Source organism: Takifugu rubripes, chromosome 15, assembly GCF_901000725.2.
Source record: "Takifugu rubripes chromosome 15, fTakRub1.2, whole genome shotgun sequence".
NCBI classification, from domain to species: domain Eukaryota; kingdom Metazoa; phylum Chordata; class Actinopteri; order Tetraodontiformes; family Tetraodontidae; genus Takifugu; species Takifugu rubripes.
Window position 1 is genome coordinate 11,515,334 of NC_042299.1, and position 13,811 is coordinate 11,529,144.

The window sequence follows — 13,811 nt, forward strand, 5'->3', positions numbered from 1 at the left end:
TGCTAAGATATTGATTCATTCAAAGATTTAGAGCAACCTGCAGATGATGAGGTCATTTATCACGGTGGGTTCCCCCATAGCAAGCTAGCTTCAAGATTAAAACCCGCATGTTTATCTGAAGCCTGTGGTGATGTACTGCAAATAAACCTGTAGACCGAACACGCCCGAATCACATTTAGCTGTATTTGAAGCTCTATTACTGCTTTCACGAAGCATAAATATGAAGTGCGTGTTGTTGTGGTGTTTAAACTAAATCAGCGTGCCGCAGCTGCGCACGAATCCGCACGCCTTGCGTCCATGTGCGATGTAAGAGAGGCGTTATTCACCTCTAGACCGTCCTGCTGGCGTTTAGGGGACACAGAAAGTGCAACAGAAACACAGAGCAGCTCTTTGTGACAATCCTCAGAGGGATGCTGGTGCTGCCTGCTGAGATAGGGGGTTGCAGAAAAATCTGCCGTGTTTGCGACTTTCTGCCATGTTTAATTGGAATCGAACTTGTCCCTGGAAAGGAATCCATCGCTTTGGGGAAATTAAGTGCTCCGTCTGAATAAATGGAGAAATGACTACCCCTCGTGTTGTCAGGGTGCAGACTTTGGGATTCTTCGAGTTGCGCCGGTGTTTTCCTATTCTCCGATTTGTGGCTCAACCCATTGTCCTTGCAGGTTCCTATCCGAGGCTTTCACTAAGTTTCAGGATTAAGAGGAACATCGGTTACTTCATCCTGCAGACTTATATGCCCTCCATCCTGATCACCATCCTCTCCTGGGTCTCCTTCTGGATCAATTACGATGCCTCTGCAGCTCGGGTGGCCCTGGGTAAGAACCAGATGCATTAATAAACGTCTGCCTGCCTCCCGCTCAGAGCATGTCCACTGATGGCCTCCACATTTACCTGCGACGCTCAATTTTAAACTGATGTGAGTCTTCTGGGTTCCAGCTCTTTCCCTCAGTTCTTTTGGCCCAACCTTGAGTGAAAGTTGCGCAACACATCTTCCCAGAATGGGTAGCGCCTGTGCAGCCGGGACGCGGCGCATCGATCATCACCGTTTCCCTGTCAACGCTGTCCATTTCCTCTTTTTACTTGGCACCGCGTAATTAATTAACACCATCAAAACGAATGGGAGCGTTGGACACTTTATCGCCTTTTACAGCAACCGACCACTAGGTGGCAAATGAGATGCTTTGACACAAACAGGTGTCATTTGAAACAGCGTTTGCCTTTCTTGCCTGTTTCACTCTTTCGTTGCGTCTGAATGGAGCGAATGAACCCTGATGGGGGGGTTTTCTGTGTCTGTGCTCAGGAGTGACAACGGTGCTCACCATGACAACCATTAACACCCACCTTCGGGAGACTCTCCCGAAGATTCCATACGTGAAAGCCATCGACGTCTACCTCATGGGCTGTTTCGTGTTCGTGTTCCTGGCCCTGCTCGAGTATGCCTTCGTGAACTACGTGTTCTTCGGCCGCGGCCCGGCGCAGCAGAAGAAGCTGAGCGAGAGGGTCGGCAAAAGCAACAACGAGCGCATGAGATACGAGGAGAAGCGGCTGAGGGAACAGGTTTGCACCCCCCCCCACCCCCCCACCCTCCCCCCCCTCTGCTCGGCCTCAGCCTCAACCTTTTATGTATTGCTTTAGTTTTGAATCCATTCACACGGACACATTACTCCATGAAGTTATCTGCCGGCACCAAAGTGGCCGGCGCCGCCATCATCATCCATCGCTCCACCCTCAAGCACTGACACTGATTTTTATTGAGCGTAGCCGCGGTCTTTGCGATAGAGGCCCGTGTAGCTCGACAGAGGTGTCAACACACTTGTTCCCCCCAGGTTGTATGTTTACGCCGCGTGCTTCATTCATTCTCTCCCTCTGCTAACATGGGACGTTCTGCCTCGCAAAAAATGTTTCGGGGTATCAGTTTTTTGGTCAAGAAAGAGGCGATGAATTGAACCATCTGTGTGCTTTCCATAAGAGGCGGCGGAGCGTGAATGAAGCTACGCCGCTTTCCCTCATTTCTGGATTGATTTCTGCTGTGTGTGAAGTACTCTGCATATTCAGAGCTGTTCCTGTTAACTCTGCAATACTGGACGTGTCGGATGCACTGTGTGATCTTGACGAAAAAAACAAAAAACGAAAATGTGCTTCTCTGCATTTGAATTTGATCGTCATTTTAATGTTCTCTTCGCTTTTCTTTCACATTGCAAGGACTCCATTTCCGTGCCGTTTCAAACCAACACCTTCAGGTCATTTACACAGCGAAGAAATCTGTATCTCGAAGAACAACGAAAAGTTGGGGTACATGTATTTAGACATCATATCAGCTGTAGGACAGCCTGCACTGTAGCTGCCTGTTGATGATGTTAAATATTTCTGTTGCATGCCAGAATTGACGTTCCATATCATCCCTACATGTTGCTTGGGGGATGGGAGGGAGGGTCTCAGATAGGTTTGATTATGTAGGGGCTTTGGGGGCCGCTCGCCCACGCTTCAGCCCCGGCTGACTCCTTCGCCTCTGCTCTCCCCACGCAGGTGGATCCGTACGGAAACATCCTCCTCACCACGCTGGAGATGAACAACGAAGTGATGCCTTCCGACGTGGGGAGCAGCGTCAGTGACTCTCGGAATTCCGTCATGTCCTTCGACAGCTCCGGGGTCCAGTTCAGGAAGCCCATGGTGCCCCGAGACGGCTTCAGCCACCACTCGCTGGACAGGAGCGCCATGCGGAGCCGGGCCAACTGTCGGCTACGGAGACGCTCCTCCAAGCTCAAGTTGAAAATTCCAAACCTGTCAGATGTTAGCACCATTGACAAGTGGTCCCGGGTCATTTTCCCCATCACCTTTGGATTTTTCAACCTAATCTACTGGTTGTACTATGTGAATTGATGTGCACCCCACCAGGAATCATGGGCCATATTTTGAGAGCACATTAAATTGGCTTTGATACAGTTCCAAAATATGTATACACATATACAAATTGAACATATGTATATGCATATTTCTATATATTATATTTATATATACACGTGAAATCTGAAAGACTTTCCGATGTACAAAGTATTAATAGGATGACTTGAATGTTTAAGAATAATTGCGGAGAAGAGGAGAATTTCAAGGCTTTGAGTTACTTTTTCCTCATGAAAAGAAAGAAACAGACGAACAAACATCCCGACGGGGGGGTTTTGGAACTAAAGACTGCATGATATTTTGCTAAAAAAGAAAATTAATGAGAAAAAAGGGGACATGGAAGCTCTCGGGAGTGAAAAGATGTCTCAGAGTCCCATTGACTTTTTATCGATGCGTGCCGCGATCCGAAATCCTCTACTGCAGCTCACGAGTGGAGGGGCAGACCCCCACAGACCCACCCCATGCCCCCCTCCTCCTGTCCATTGTCCCCCACCCACCCCACCCCATCACCCATGGATACCACACGGGGAAGTCTCCACTCCCACACTGTACAGCAACCTAGTTTGGATTATGTGTCGTTCCTTGGCTTTTTTGAAGTGTCGTTCTCTCTGTCGGACATCAGATTCCGGCCATTGACAAGGTCGGCGATGAGGAGGGTGGGGGGGTGGGAAGGGTGTGTGTGTGTGTGGGGGGGGGGGGATGGGATGTCCAACCGCCGCATTGCCTCCCTGAGTCAACGCAAACTCCTTTCCTTTCTCTTCTCATGTTATTTTTAGGGAAGGGCGGGGGTGGAAGGAGGTGGGAGGGTGAGTGGGCTTGGGGCAGGGTGGGACGGGTGGTGGGGGGGGTTCATTACGGTTAAAAAAAAGAAAGAAAAAAAACAACGTGCTGATTATTGTAGATATGATTTTGTCTTGGAAAAATATACTGTGATTTGGAAGAGTGTTGGAACCTGTTCAAGGGCATTATGAGGTGAAAAGTCAGAGGTTTGCATTACTCATTCTTGGTGTGTGTGTGTTGGGGGGCATATTCTAAACATTTTATCAATCAGATGCTTCAAGTGTACTTTTACTGTTTATTCCTTCCTATCGAGCGATTCACATGCGAGTTCTTCGGCATCACATCCTGCTTTGTGTCCGCTGTGGGGTTGTTGGGGGGGGGGGGCTTCTGTGATTCATATGAAGTTGTTCCACATTTATATTCTAAAGCATCTACATATCAGCCCACGGTTTGACCAGTTGTCACCCACCTCACAGTATTTTTGAGCCTTTCTGTCGTCGAGGCCATCCGAAATTTAACGTTCCCGTCTCTGGTTTCAGGAAATGGAGGGGGGGGGGGGGATAAGAAGTTGACACGGCAACCACAAGGCCTTTAATCCGTACACCACGTGTTTGGTTTTGCTCACACGCTCTGCTTCGACAAACGCTCAGGTTGATTTGCAAAGAGAAAAGATCGCCGTCGTGTTTTTCCCCTTTTTGGCGAAGATCTCGGATTGAACGGACTTTCAGCCTAATAAAAGTTAAGGATTGATCAGTTCATTAAAGTAAATATTTAACACTACAGAAACAGCTCAAAGGTGTCACTGGGGCACAAAAAGGAAAGGGACCCTGGTGTGCTGGTCTGTTGGTCACAGTGACGTCAGCTAAATGTGCTGTTGCCACCTTTCTAAGTCAAAGAGGGGAAAACTGCCTTAAAAGAAAAAAAAAAGTCCCATGATCCATTAAAAAAGCCCAGCCGGTGTCAGGGTGACACCACTGGTTGAGGTTTGTCTTTCCGTCTGCAGCTGAACAATCTGTCCTTCGTCTTTATCAACCGTGACGTCCAAAGAAATGCACGACCGCAACGTAGTGACAACGAAGCGTAGTCGAGACAACAAGTGCCACAATCAACTGGAGTAGCAACGGATTTTGGGAGAAACTGGCGCGGAAACAGTTTGTTCTTTTAACTATAAATCGTCAGTATTGTGCTGCTGGTGAGTGACGAAGGGTCGCTGGAAATGTGGCCCGTTTGTGATCCCCAAAGTTGCCTAAGAGAGGCAATTAAGACTGAAATTGAGCGAACTTGAACGCGGTAGCTTAAGATGTTGCAGTCTTTTGCACTTTGGAAGAGAATTCCCAGTATTATAAAAGAGGAATGCGCCGGTTTGGCATGAAACTGATGCGCTGACAGTGAACAGACACAAAGTAATCTAAAATCTACAGTACGTTTCATCTCATGCACTCTCACGTGTGCAACACGCTACGGCGGTGGCGGCTGATGTAGCTAAAGAACGGAACGAGTCAGTTTTGCTGCACGATGCTGGTGTCATTAAAAATTGTTGGAGCTCCCTTTTATCCCAAATATAGAAACTCCACCACACTTTCACGCTGCTTTTCTAATCCATTAGAGTCCAGGTGACGCAGGAAGATGGTGCACATTCATGATCCTTAATGTGAGATTTTTTATTTTCTTAAATTTCTTTATCTGTTGTCGCTTCATCTCTGCATAGCAACGGCTGGATAAGCTGTCAGAGGGCAATACGATGGATCAGAACAAGTGTCAGACTGTGAGGCCGGAGGACAGTGTTGGTTCCAGCCCATTGGGACTCAAGGCTACCATAAGTGTTATTTTTAGCTGGATCGCCGCTTCGATCAGGAAGAAGGCTAATGCATCTGCTGCGTGGTTTCCGTGAAAGACCCTTTGATTCCAAAAACACAAACTGATGATTGAGCATTCAGCTCCCGTTCAGCTCAGTTGGCTCCCGGAGAATCTGTACAAACATAAATTTCTCTTGCAATATTTGATGGAGATCCTAAACAAACGCAGATGCATTAAAAGACCCCGCATGCTTAAGACCACCTGTTTCACTGAGAACACATTTTACCTGATTTCTGAACACCATCATCAGCACATCCATCCCAGAAGCTGTGAGGACCTTCTGTTCTATGCTTTTACTTTTAGGATATTTGCTTCTAATGGAGAGAACAATAGATTTCCTTTCACGCAAATGTTCATTATGTAGAAGAGGAGGGGGAAAAAGTGTTGAACTGATTTCAATGTGAATTTTCTTGCCTCTAGTGTATATGTGTAATTACATGTGAATTGTTCTGTAAATATGATATCTTTCACTTAAATAGTTCTTAATGCATGAACAAAAACATGGCAGTTCGTAATACCAGCTAGCCTCACTGCTAACGGCATGGACAGCTTCTCTAGCATTGGCATACTTCTGCAAACAAACCTTGGAGAAAAAAGAAAAAAAAAAGAAAACAGGACACACAAGGAATACACGGTGTGGGCAAAATAATGGAGGGATCGACACGTTGAAATGATCGCACGGTGAACGAGGAGCTCCGAGCTCGGGTTCACCGATCCACTCACGAGTCAAGCAAATGCTAGTGTTGAAGATTCCCGATAAAATCACTTTGCTTTTACCGTATGTTTAAACCCGGGTTTCCCACTTTTCCTCCATCTTTATCTTTCCAGAGCATCGGTGCACTCTGGCTGCAGCACTTAGGAATCTCTTCTATCAAATTTAAGGGCCTGATGTTAGCAGATTCGCGCTAAAGGAGCAGGGTAGCCTTAAGTGTGGGATGTTCTTTCTCGTTCCTTTAGAACAAATGTGCGCCATCGATAAGGGTTCTGGCCCAGTACAGCTGCTCACGAGTATCGAGAGGAAGTCAGGGGATATTTGAAAAGCTCCACATGTGTCGTGTTGAGCTGGCGGATGTTGCAATATTGTAGTGCGTTTAGGCAGTTTTGTGTATTTCAAGAGTTTATTGTGTAGTCATGAAGACTACAAAACTGTCCCGTGAGCTCAAATGTGGGGCCGACCTCCTCCGAAAGAGCGGAACGCAGCCACAAACTCGACGCACCGAGGCCCCAACATTCACTGGTGCGCTCGTTATTTTGTGCACACCCTGTAGCTTTTGTTTCGCATGAGGGGGGGTTAAAAAAAACAACAAAAGGTTTTATTTTCATATATTTTTACCTCCACACCTTTTGATTCATCTCCACAGCCAGAAAAAAAGAGGAAAGAACCAGTGTTTACATGCTCAAATTGCACTTGTTTTACAGCCAGCTCTCTACAAAAAAAAAGAAAGAACAAAACAACTAAAAAAGCATAAAACTGGAGGGAAGATGTCAACAGGAAACACGGTACACGGTGGGAGTTTGTGCACATCGTGAACTCGGCAGCGTATTTACTGTAAATCACACAATTTGGGATGGCTGCACCAGGTGCAGGCCGGAGTTTTATCAGGTTTAGCATCATTAGCATCAGCATCAGTCGCCCTTCAACGCTACAGGACGTAAAGGATGCAGCAGCATCTGCACGTAAGCCATGTGTGTGCACGCTGAGTGGGTGTTCCCTGGAATTTCTCTTTAAGAAGTTGCCTCTGGTTACGGTCTGTTGTCGATTACCACATCACCACACTCGGAGGAAGCTGAGCTGATTCCCCCCTCTGCAGGAGCAAAACCAGGGAGAGACAAGGATTTGCTCCCCCCCCCCCCCCCGCAATTCGTATTTTAATATAAATATATCAGCAACTAACGGAAAATCCCCACACAACCAATTGCCCACTTATCTATCGATTCCTTTATTTTCTGTACGAATTAGTAACCGATTTTGTTCACTTCTCTGTTCATTTCCGATTTATCGTATTTGTTGCATTTGTTTATGGATTGTTATTCTTATCGTTGTTGTTGTTTTTTTTCATGAGAAGGAGATGTATCTCATCTGATGTACTGGCACTGGAAGAAAAAAAAAAGCATTTGTTCTTTTTTTTCGGTACTGTAGCTGTTCCGTTCACATTGGGCGCTTTATTCGATTGAGTTTGTTCAATAAGGTGTTTGATTTCATTTCAAGTATCGGTACTCATGGAATCCACATTTGTGTAGTATGGAGTTGTAACTTTTTCTTTTCTTTTCTTTTTGTCAGTGCAAATTAATGTTATAGTGTCAATCAGCTTTTTTAGGTGTTTGAACAAAATGTGTTTTTTACAAATACAAAGTGTTCAAGTATGTGGTATAAAAAGGGTTATCATTCAAACAACAGACTTTTTACAAATAAAGGCTTATACAGTAACGGAAGCTAATGTCTTTTCATTTGCCCTTTGAGGACTAATATGCTACATGATTTCCTTTGGACATTTATCAATTCATATCCAGTCATTAGTCCCCAAATGGTAAATATGAAGTCGGAGGGTAAAATCAGGTGGTTCACCATCACGGTTCAAGGTTCTCGCCGGAGCTCTCGCTGCTTAGTCGGCGTGACCTGACGACGGCTCTGAAAACAAATTTAGCAAAGCTCGATAATATCTCCTTTTAATTTGATTCCAGAAGACTGAGCGTTTATGAGAATATACCTCATTTCATACCCTATTTCCTGAATAAAGACGCAAAGTGACTCCTGCTGAGAAGTGTAGTATTTGCGCCTTTTTCCATCCAGGAACCATTAAAGGGTTCTTTTTTTCTGCTAGCGCTGTTGCTAAATATGTCGCCAGTAAAAACCATAAACTGCATACGGGAGGATATGCCCCCCCCCCCCCCCATCCCAGCCGTGTAGAGAGTCTTTGAAGGGCACGACTCTGTCCATGGAAGCATCTTTGGGTTCTTCCTGTATCTACAGCCTCGAGCCAGCAGGCGGGAATACTCGACCGGTAACACTCGAGGAGCAGCCACACGTTTGGCTTAACGGCAGAAGAACACAAAAGGCAACTAATGCATTTAAGTGTTAAAAAAATCTTTAAATTACAAATATGGGATCAATTTAGCTGGTTCATTTATTGATTTTCTCAACTCTGGACAAAGTGTTCAGTGCTCTTGAAACCCTTTGTTAGCATTAGCATTAGCTTATTTATAGGAGCAACATATAAAAACAGGATGGTTGCTACAGATCTGCATTTATGTTGCATTTATGACTCAAAGCTATATTAAACAGAAAAATAAGTAAATTTAGGGAATCAGTAAAAGCATTCAACAGTAATATATTAATGAAACTATATTCAACGTGATTTGCGATCATAAATAGTAACAAAATGGCCAAGATATCATAGTGCTTTATTTCTATTTAGGCTCCTACGATTTGTAACCATTATTCTCATGAATAAAAGACTAGCAGTATTTTCATTACTGTTATTTCTGCTCTTGCTTTCAATAAGTGAATCTTCAAAGGTCCTAAATCCAGCCGGTCCTCTCCACGTGAGGCAGTACGGCCTCGTGGAAAACTTGTCAATAAAGAAACGCCGGCAGAAATACGCCCACGAGCTGCTCCTCAGTAATGCTACACTTATTCCTGGTGTTGCAGGTTTACCAAGTACAGTCCCTGCCTTTATCCACGGGGCTATATATAGACGAGTGTGTGTTCTGAGTGTCTCCGTGTTCACGTGTCTGTATGCATGCCCACGGGGGGGCTTTGGATCCCTCCTACACACCAAAAGACATGCAGGGTTCATTCACTGGAGACTCTAAATTGCCTGTAGATGTGAATCAGAGTGTGAATCTGTTTGTCTACGTGCATGTTGGCCGTGTGATAGACAGGCAGCATGCCCCCGTACACGCTGGGATGGATTCTATCCCGTCAGGAGCCCCTTAACAGGATAAGTAGTTTGGAAAATGGATGCGAGGTCGAACTCGCCACACCAGACACAAATCCTACTCGATTGTGTTGTTGATTGCGCATTGATGGCTTTATATAGTCATCAGTCGCAGGCATCATTAATGATTTTTGAGCTGTGGCTCCCCAGACACTCATACTTCAATGTCATTGGGAGCGGAACCTCGGGCACACGCGCATACAGATGCACCAAATAAACGAGTGTGCAGCGTAAAAACACACGTCAGCTTCATGCCAATCCGGCCAAGGAAGCCAGGAAGTATCGTAACAGTGCCAAAGCTACCTGTCGGCCATAGAAAGTTTAAACGAGGCTTCTAAGGGCGACTTATTAAGAGGAAATACTGCCACATCGAAGGCCTTGAGAGATTGAACTGAATTAATGTTTATCTGAGCTCCTCCTCCACCACCCACCCCCTCCCCCATCGCACCCCATAAACACCGGCTCAAAGAAATCAAAGTCTTTTAAAAATTCCAATTGATTATTAAAGCTCCCGTTAATGCCGCGCCAGCAGCTCTGCGGTGCTAGCGAGAGGCTAGCGCTAGCATAGAGACGACCAGTTTCCCACATTGGTTTAGGTCACCGGAGTGAGCGCATGGTTCAAGTGACCATTAGAATTATCCTGAGTGATTCGTTTTTAAGAAAAGGTGACTGAAATTTATTTCTGTGCATCTCTTAGAGGAGCCAGCTGCTCGGCTAACCTCAAAGATGCAAAACAGGCCTCTGAGCATCCATTTAAATAATGGCTACAACCCACCTTGTTCTTGTTTTTTTCAACACCCCCCTCCTCCCTCTTTTTTCTGCTCTATATCAGTTCTTTTTTGAGACATAGCAGTTTTACTGTGAATAATGGATGGGGGCTGGAAAAGGCAGGCAACAGCGCAGCGAAAGGGCAGAGAAAGGATCCCTAATTTCCAGCAGGACATGCTCGCATAGAAAACGAGAAAAGTGAGCAGGAACATCTACTAGCTTGTAAAGAAATGAAAATATTGAACCCAGTCAGTCAAGAACGGCTCACTTTAGAAAAAAAAAAGGCCCATTTGATGAAATATGTTGTGTAGGATTTTTTTAAAAGAACTTAACCAAAAAACAAGAATATTATATATTATTGTTTTTGTTTCAAGGATTATTGACCGAATACCAGAATTCAGACATATTAAGAAGAATGATTGAAGGTCAGAGGTCAGATATTGATCTGAAGGAACGAGAAAGCCCAAATAGATAACAAAGGGCCTTCATACCTTCAAAGAATCAATAATACTAATATGCAGACAGGTCATTTAAACGAGGTAAAGCAGCCGTTTAGAGCCTTTAATGAGCAACAGACCTCAGATCTGCTGGAGCCGTTTCAGATGTCTGATGATCGGCCTGGAGCCTGCGGGGCCGTGGCTGCCGCTGAAGCTGCTGAATGTTGATGGCTCTGTTTAAGCTAATCGCATCTGAGCTCCATCCATTGGCCTGTTGTTTGCGTGATATAGCACCTCATCACGCCCGGCCTGCTCCGGCCGTCACGGCCCGCTTAATGATCGCCTCCTGACATGTCGGCCTTCTGATGCGAGGCCCATTTAATGCACAGGTTTGTCTCCACTAATTGATTTCTTTTAATTTACTCCAAGTTGGCTCCACCGAGCACTTTGACAGTTGATTACACTGCTAAGAGAGTTCACCTTGAGAGGGGTGTATAAATAACACGCCCTACATGCGAGGGGATGCAGCCATCAACCCTGATTAAATCAGGATCAAATTACAGCCCATTATCACTCACCACAAACTAGCGTAGCCTGACTAGCTTTTGGAAAATGGCGACGCCGACGAGGCCGAACACTCCAGCTTGGTTTTCGGCGCCTGGGTTCAGCGTGGGTGAAACATCGCGGGCTGAATTCGCCCGAGCTCTCGCCGCTGCGTCCCTCTTGGCGTCTGAGTGCATAGCTCTGTTGGGAAGATGGATACACACCCGGCCAAGTAGCCAAATGTGCATTCCGCTCCTGCATTCTATTGTCAGCACTCCATATAAAAACATCAAATATTGAAGAGGTCCATTAACATGGGTCAGAAATTGATGGCTGCTTCTCTTTGGGGCGGGGGGAGCGGGATGGGAATGGGGGGGTGGGGGCGGGGAACAGTCAAAAAGCGGCGAAGGCTTTGCGTGTGTTTTCCTTTACGTGTATGTTTCAAATGTGTTTACGCGGAGTCTAAGGTAGCGTTCAACACCACCAGCACCTCTGGATGGCTGTATCCTCTCCCTCCCCGAGGAAGCTCACCGCCGCTGGCCTCGGCATGTTTCACATAGATCTTCCCCGTGGCCGATGAAAGGTCGTCAAAACGAATAGAGAATGCCGAAGCTCCTGAATTTGGGGAGGTTGCCAAGAAAGGTCAAAGGTCAGGACAAAACCTCCACTGAATTCGGGAAGCAGGAATGGAAGGGAAAAGGAAAAGTGCTTCAATGCCCCCTTTCTTTTTTTAGCACACAGGGCACATCTCACCATCTTTAATGAAAAGAACCAGGTAATGAAATCCCATAATTCTTTGCTATAGCTGTACAAAAAGAAAGAAAAAAAGACCTGCTCATGATTGACACTGCGTAATGATGCAGTCGGCTTCTCTGTGTCGTCTTCTAAATCCTAATGGATTCTCCTCCAGACGTCTCTTGGATATAATGACATTTTGCGCAGAGGTTAAAGTTGACAGGGAAAAGGACACAGGAGGCAGAATTTGGATCCCGTCACCACTGTAAAGACCCCCGGGGGACATCTGTTCTTCATCTTTCATCTGTTCTGACCTTTCACTGGAGATCAGGGTGAGTTATTAACACCTCCTGTGACACATGTGGTACTACAACAATAACATCTCCAGGTAGCTGGTTAGCATGCTAATATATAAAATTACCTTCTGGTTACCCTTTACTCATGAATTGCTGCATTTTACTACTTAATTTCAATACTTACTTCCTGGGGATGTGCTACCGTGTTTGTTTGAGCCCAGTATGGACGTCAAACCTCTCATAACCTGTGCTCTATTTAGCTTCATTATGCTGCCCGGACCACAGCAACTGGCTACTGCTTTGATTATTTTGATTGATAATATCATGGTAGCTTATCAGTTATTCACTGAACCAGTAGCTGCAACCGCTAGCAGTTTTAGCCCCGAACAGGTACCACTCGGGCGCGCTATACCTCTTTTCTGACATTCTGACAATGAAATGTCAAGCATCTTTCTTCCTCTAACACAGTGTTCATCTGTGTTGCCATGGCGTCGCTGTTTGTGGGTTGAAAGCAGAGTGGAGGGATGAAAAAGAGCGAAAACACAACACGACTACTAAAATATTAAGACATTTCCTTTATGCAACGGGGCCAGATTTAGACCACAGAGCACAGGTCAGGGGGGAAGCTGGAGAAACGACGCCTGTGGTGCCGCTTTTACTCCGAGGTGGCAGGAAATAGTGCGGTGGAGACGGCCCCGCCTGCCATCTGCGCCTCGTCAATTTCTGCAATTAATTGCAAGTGTGTGGGCTGTGTTTGAGCTCCTCATATTGCCCTGCAAGATTTGCATGATCCCATGAATAACAATCATCTGACAAGCAAAACGTTTTCAGAGACTGGGAGCCGCGGAGCTCCGTATAGGAGCGAGTGTAAAATGGCAAATCTCCATCATTTGCTCCTGATTTATAATGAAGGGCAGATTTTACACGAAATGTCATTAAAGAGATAAGTGACGATGGAACGTCACCCTCTGTGGCAGAGAAAGTCAGGCCTGGCTCCTGTTTTTGGTGATTTATTGAAGCTCCTGACACCCAGGGTGCAGAACGTGCAGCTGTTGGAGGTCACCTTCTCCAGCGGCTGCCTCTGCATCCAGGAGACGCAGGAGAGTCGGGAGATGCCGTTCACTCGCCGTCAGGCGTTGAATGTGGACGTTCGTGGAGAAAGTGGTGCATCGTGGTTGACGCTGATGTCAGCTGATGGTTCAGTGTCACAGTGTTTGGCTTTAAGAGTCAGAGAGATGTGTTTTACATCCCCATGCGAGCCTGCCTGATCTCAGATCCGATTGGTTTTTGAAATGGTTTGTCTGTGATAATTCGGTGGAGGTGAAGTGAATCATATATGCGTGTTGGGAGCAGGAGGATGGGGGGAAGAACGGGCCCAGAACGTGTTGACAAAGACCTCCCGCTGCTCGCCACGCACGCTCATGCAGGAGCATCATCGGGTCTCGCCTGCCGCCTGCTGGTCATCGTTGGAACTACACGCGTGTTTCCATTTGGAGTTGACCGACTCAGACTAGAAACACCACATCCCACATGTGTACTCATTCTGTCTGAGCCAA

The 13,811-nt window shown here is 46.0% G+C and overlaps 1 protein-coding gene across 2 annotated transcripts in view; it reads left to right on the plus strand.

Moving 5' to 3' along the window:
- Window positions 1-3,542, plus strand: part of gabrb4 (gamma-aminobutyric acid type A receptor subunit beta4) — a 33,269-nt gene extending 29,727 nt beyond the window's left edge. The window contains exons 7-10 of one of the 2 annotated variants that reach the window (XM_029848978.1): window positions 663-815; window positions 1,301-1,557; window positions 2,203-2,292; window positions 2,527-3,542. In XM_029848978.1, the coding sequence (XP_029704838.1) occupies window positions 663-815; window positions 1,301-1,557; window positions 2,203-2,292; window positions 2,527-2,880 (854 nt within the window). In that variant the 3' untranslated portion in view covers window positions 2,881-3,542. The remainder of the gene's footprint in view (window positions 1-662; window positions 816-1,300; window positions 1,558-2,202; window positions 2,293-2,526) is intronic. The other variant, XM_003971178.3, reaches the window with a different exon arrangement.
- Window positions 3,543-13,811: the final 10,269 nt, after the last annotated feature.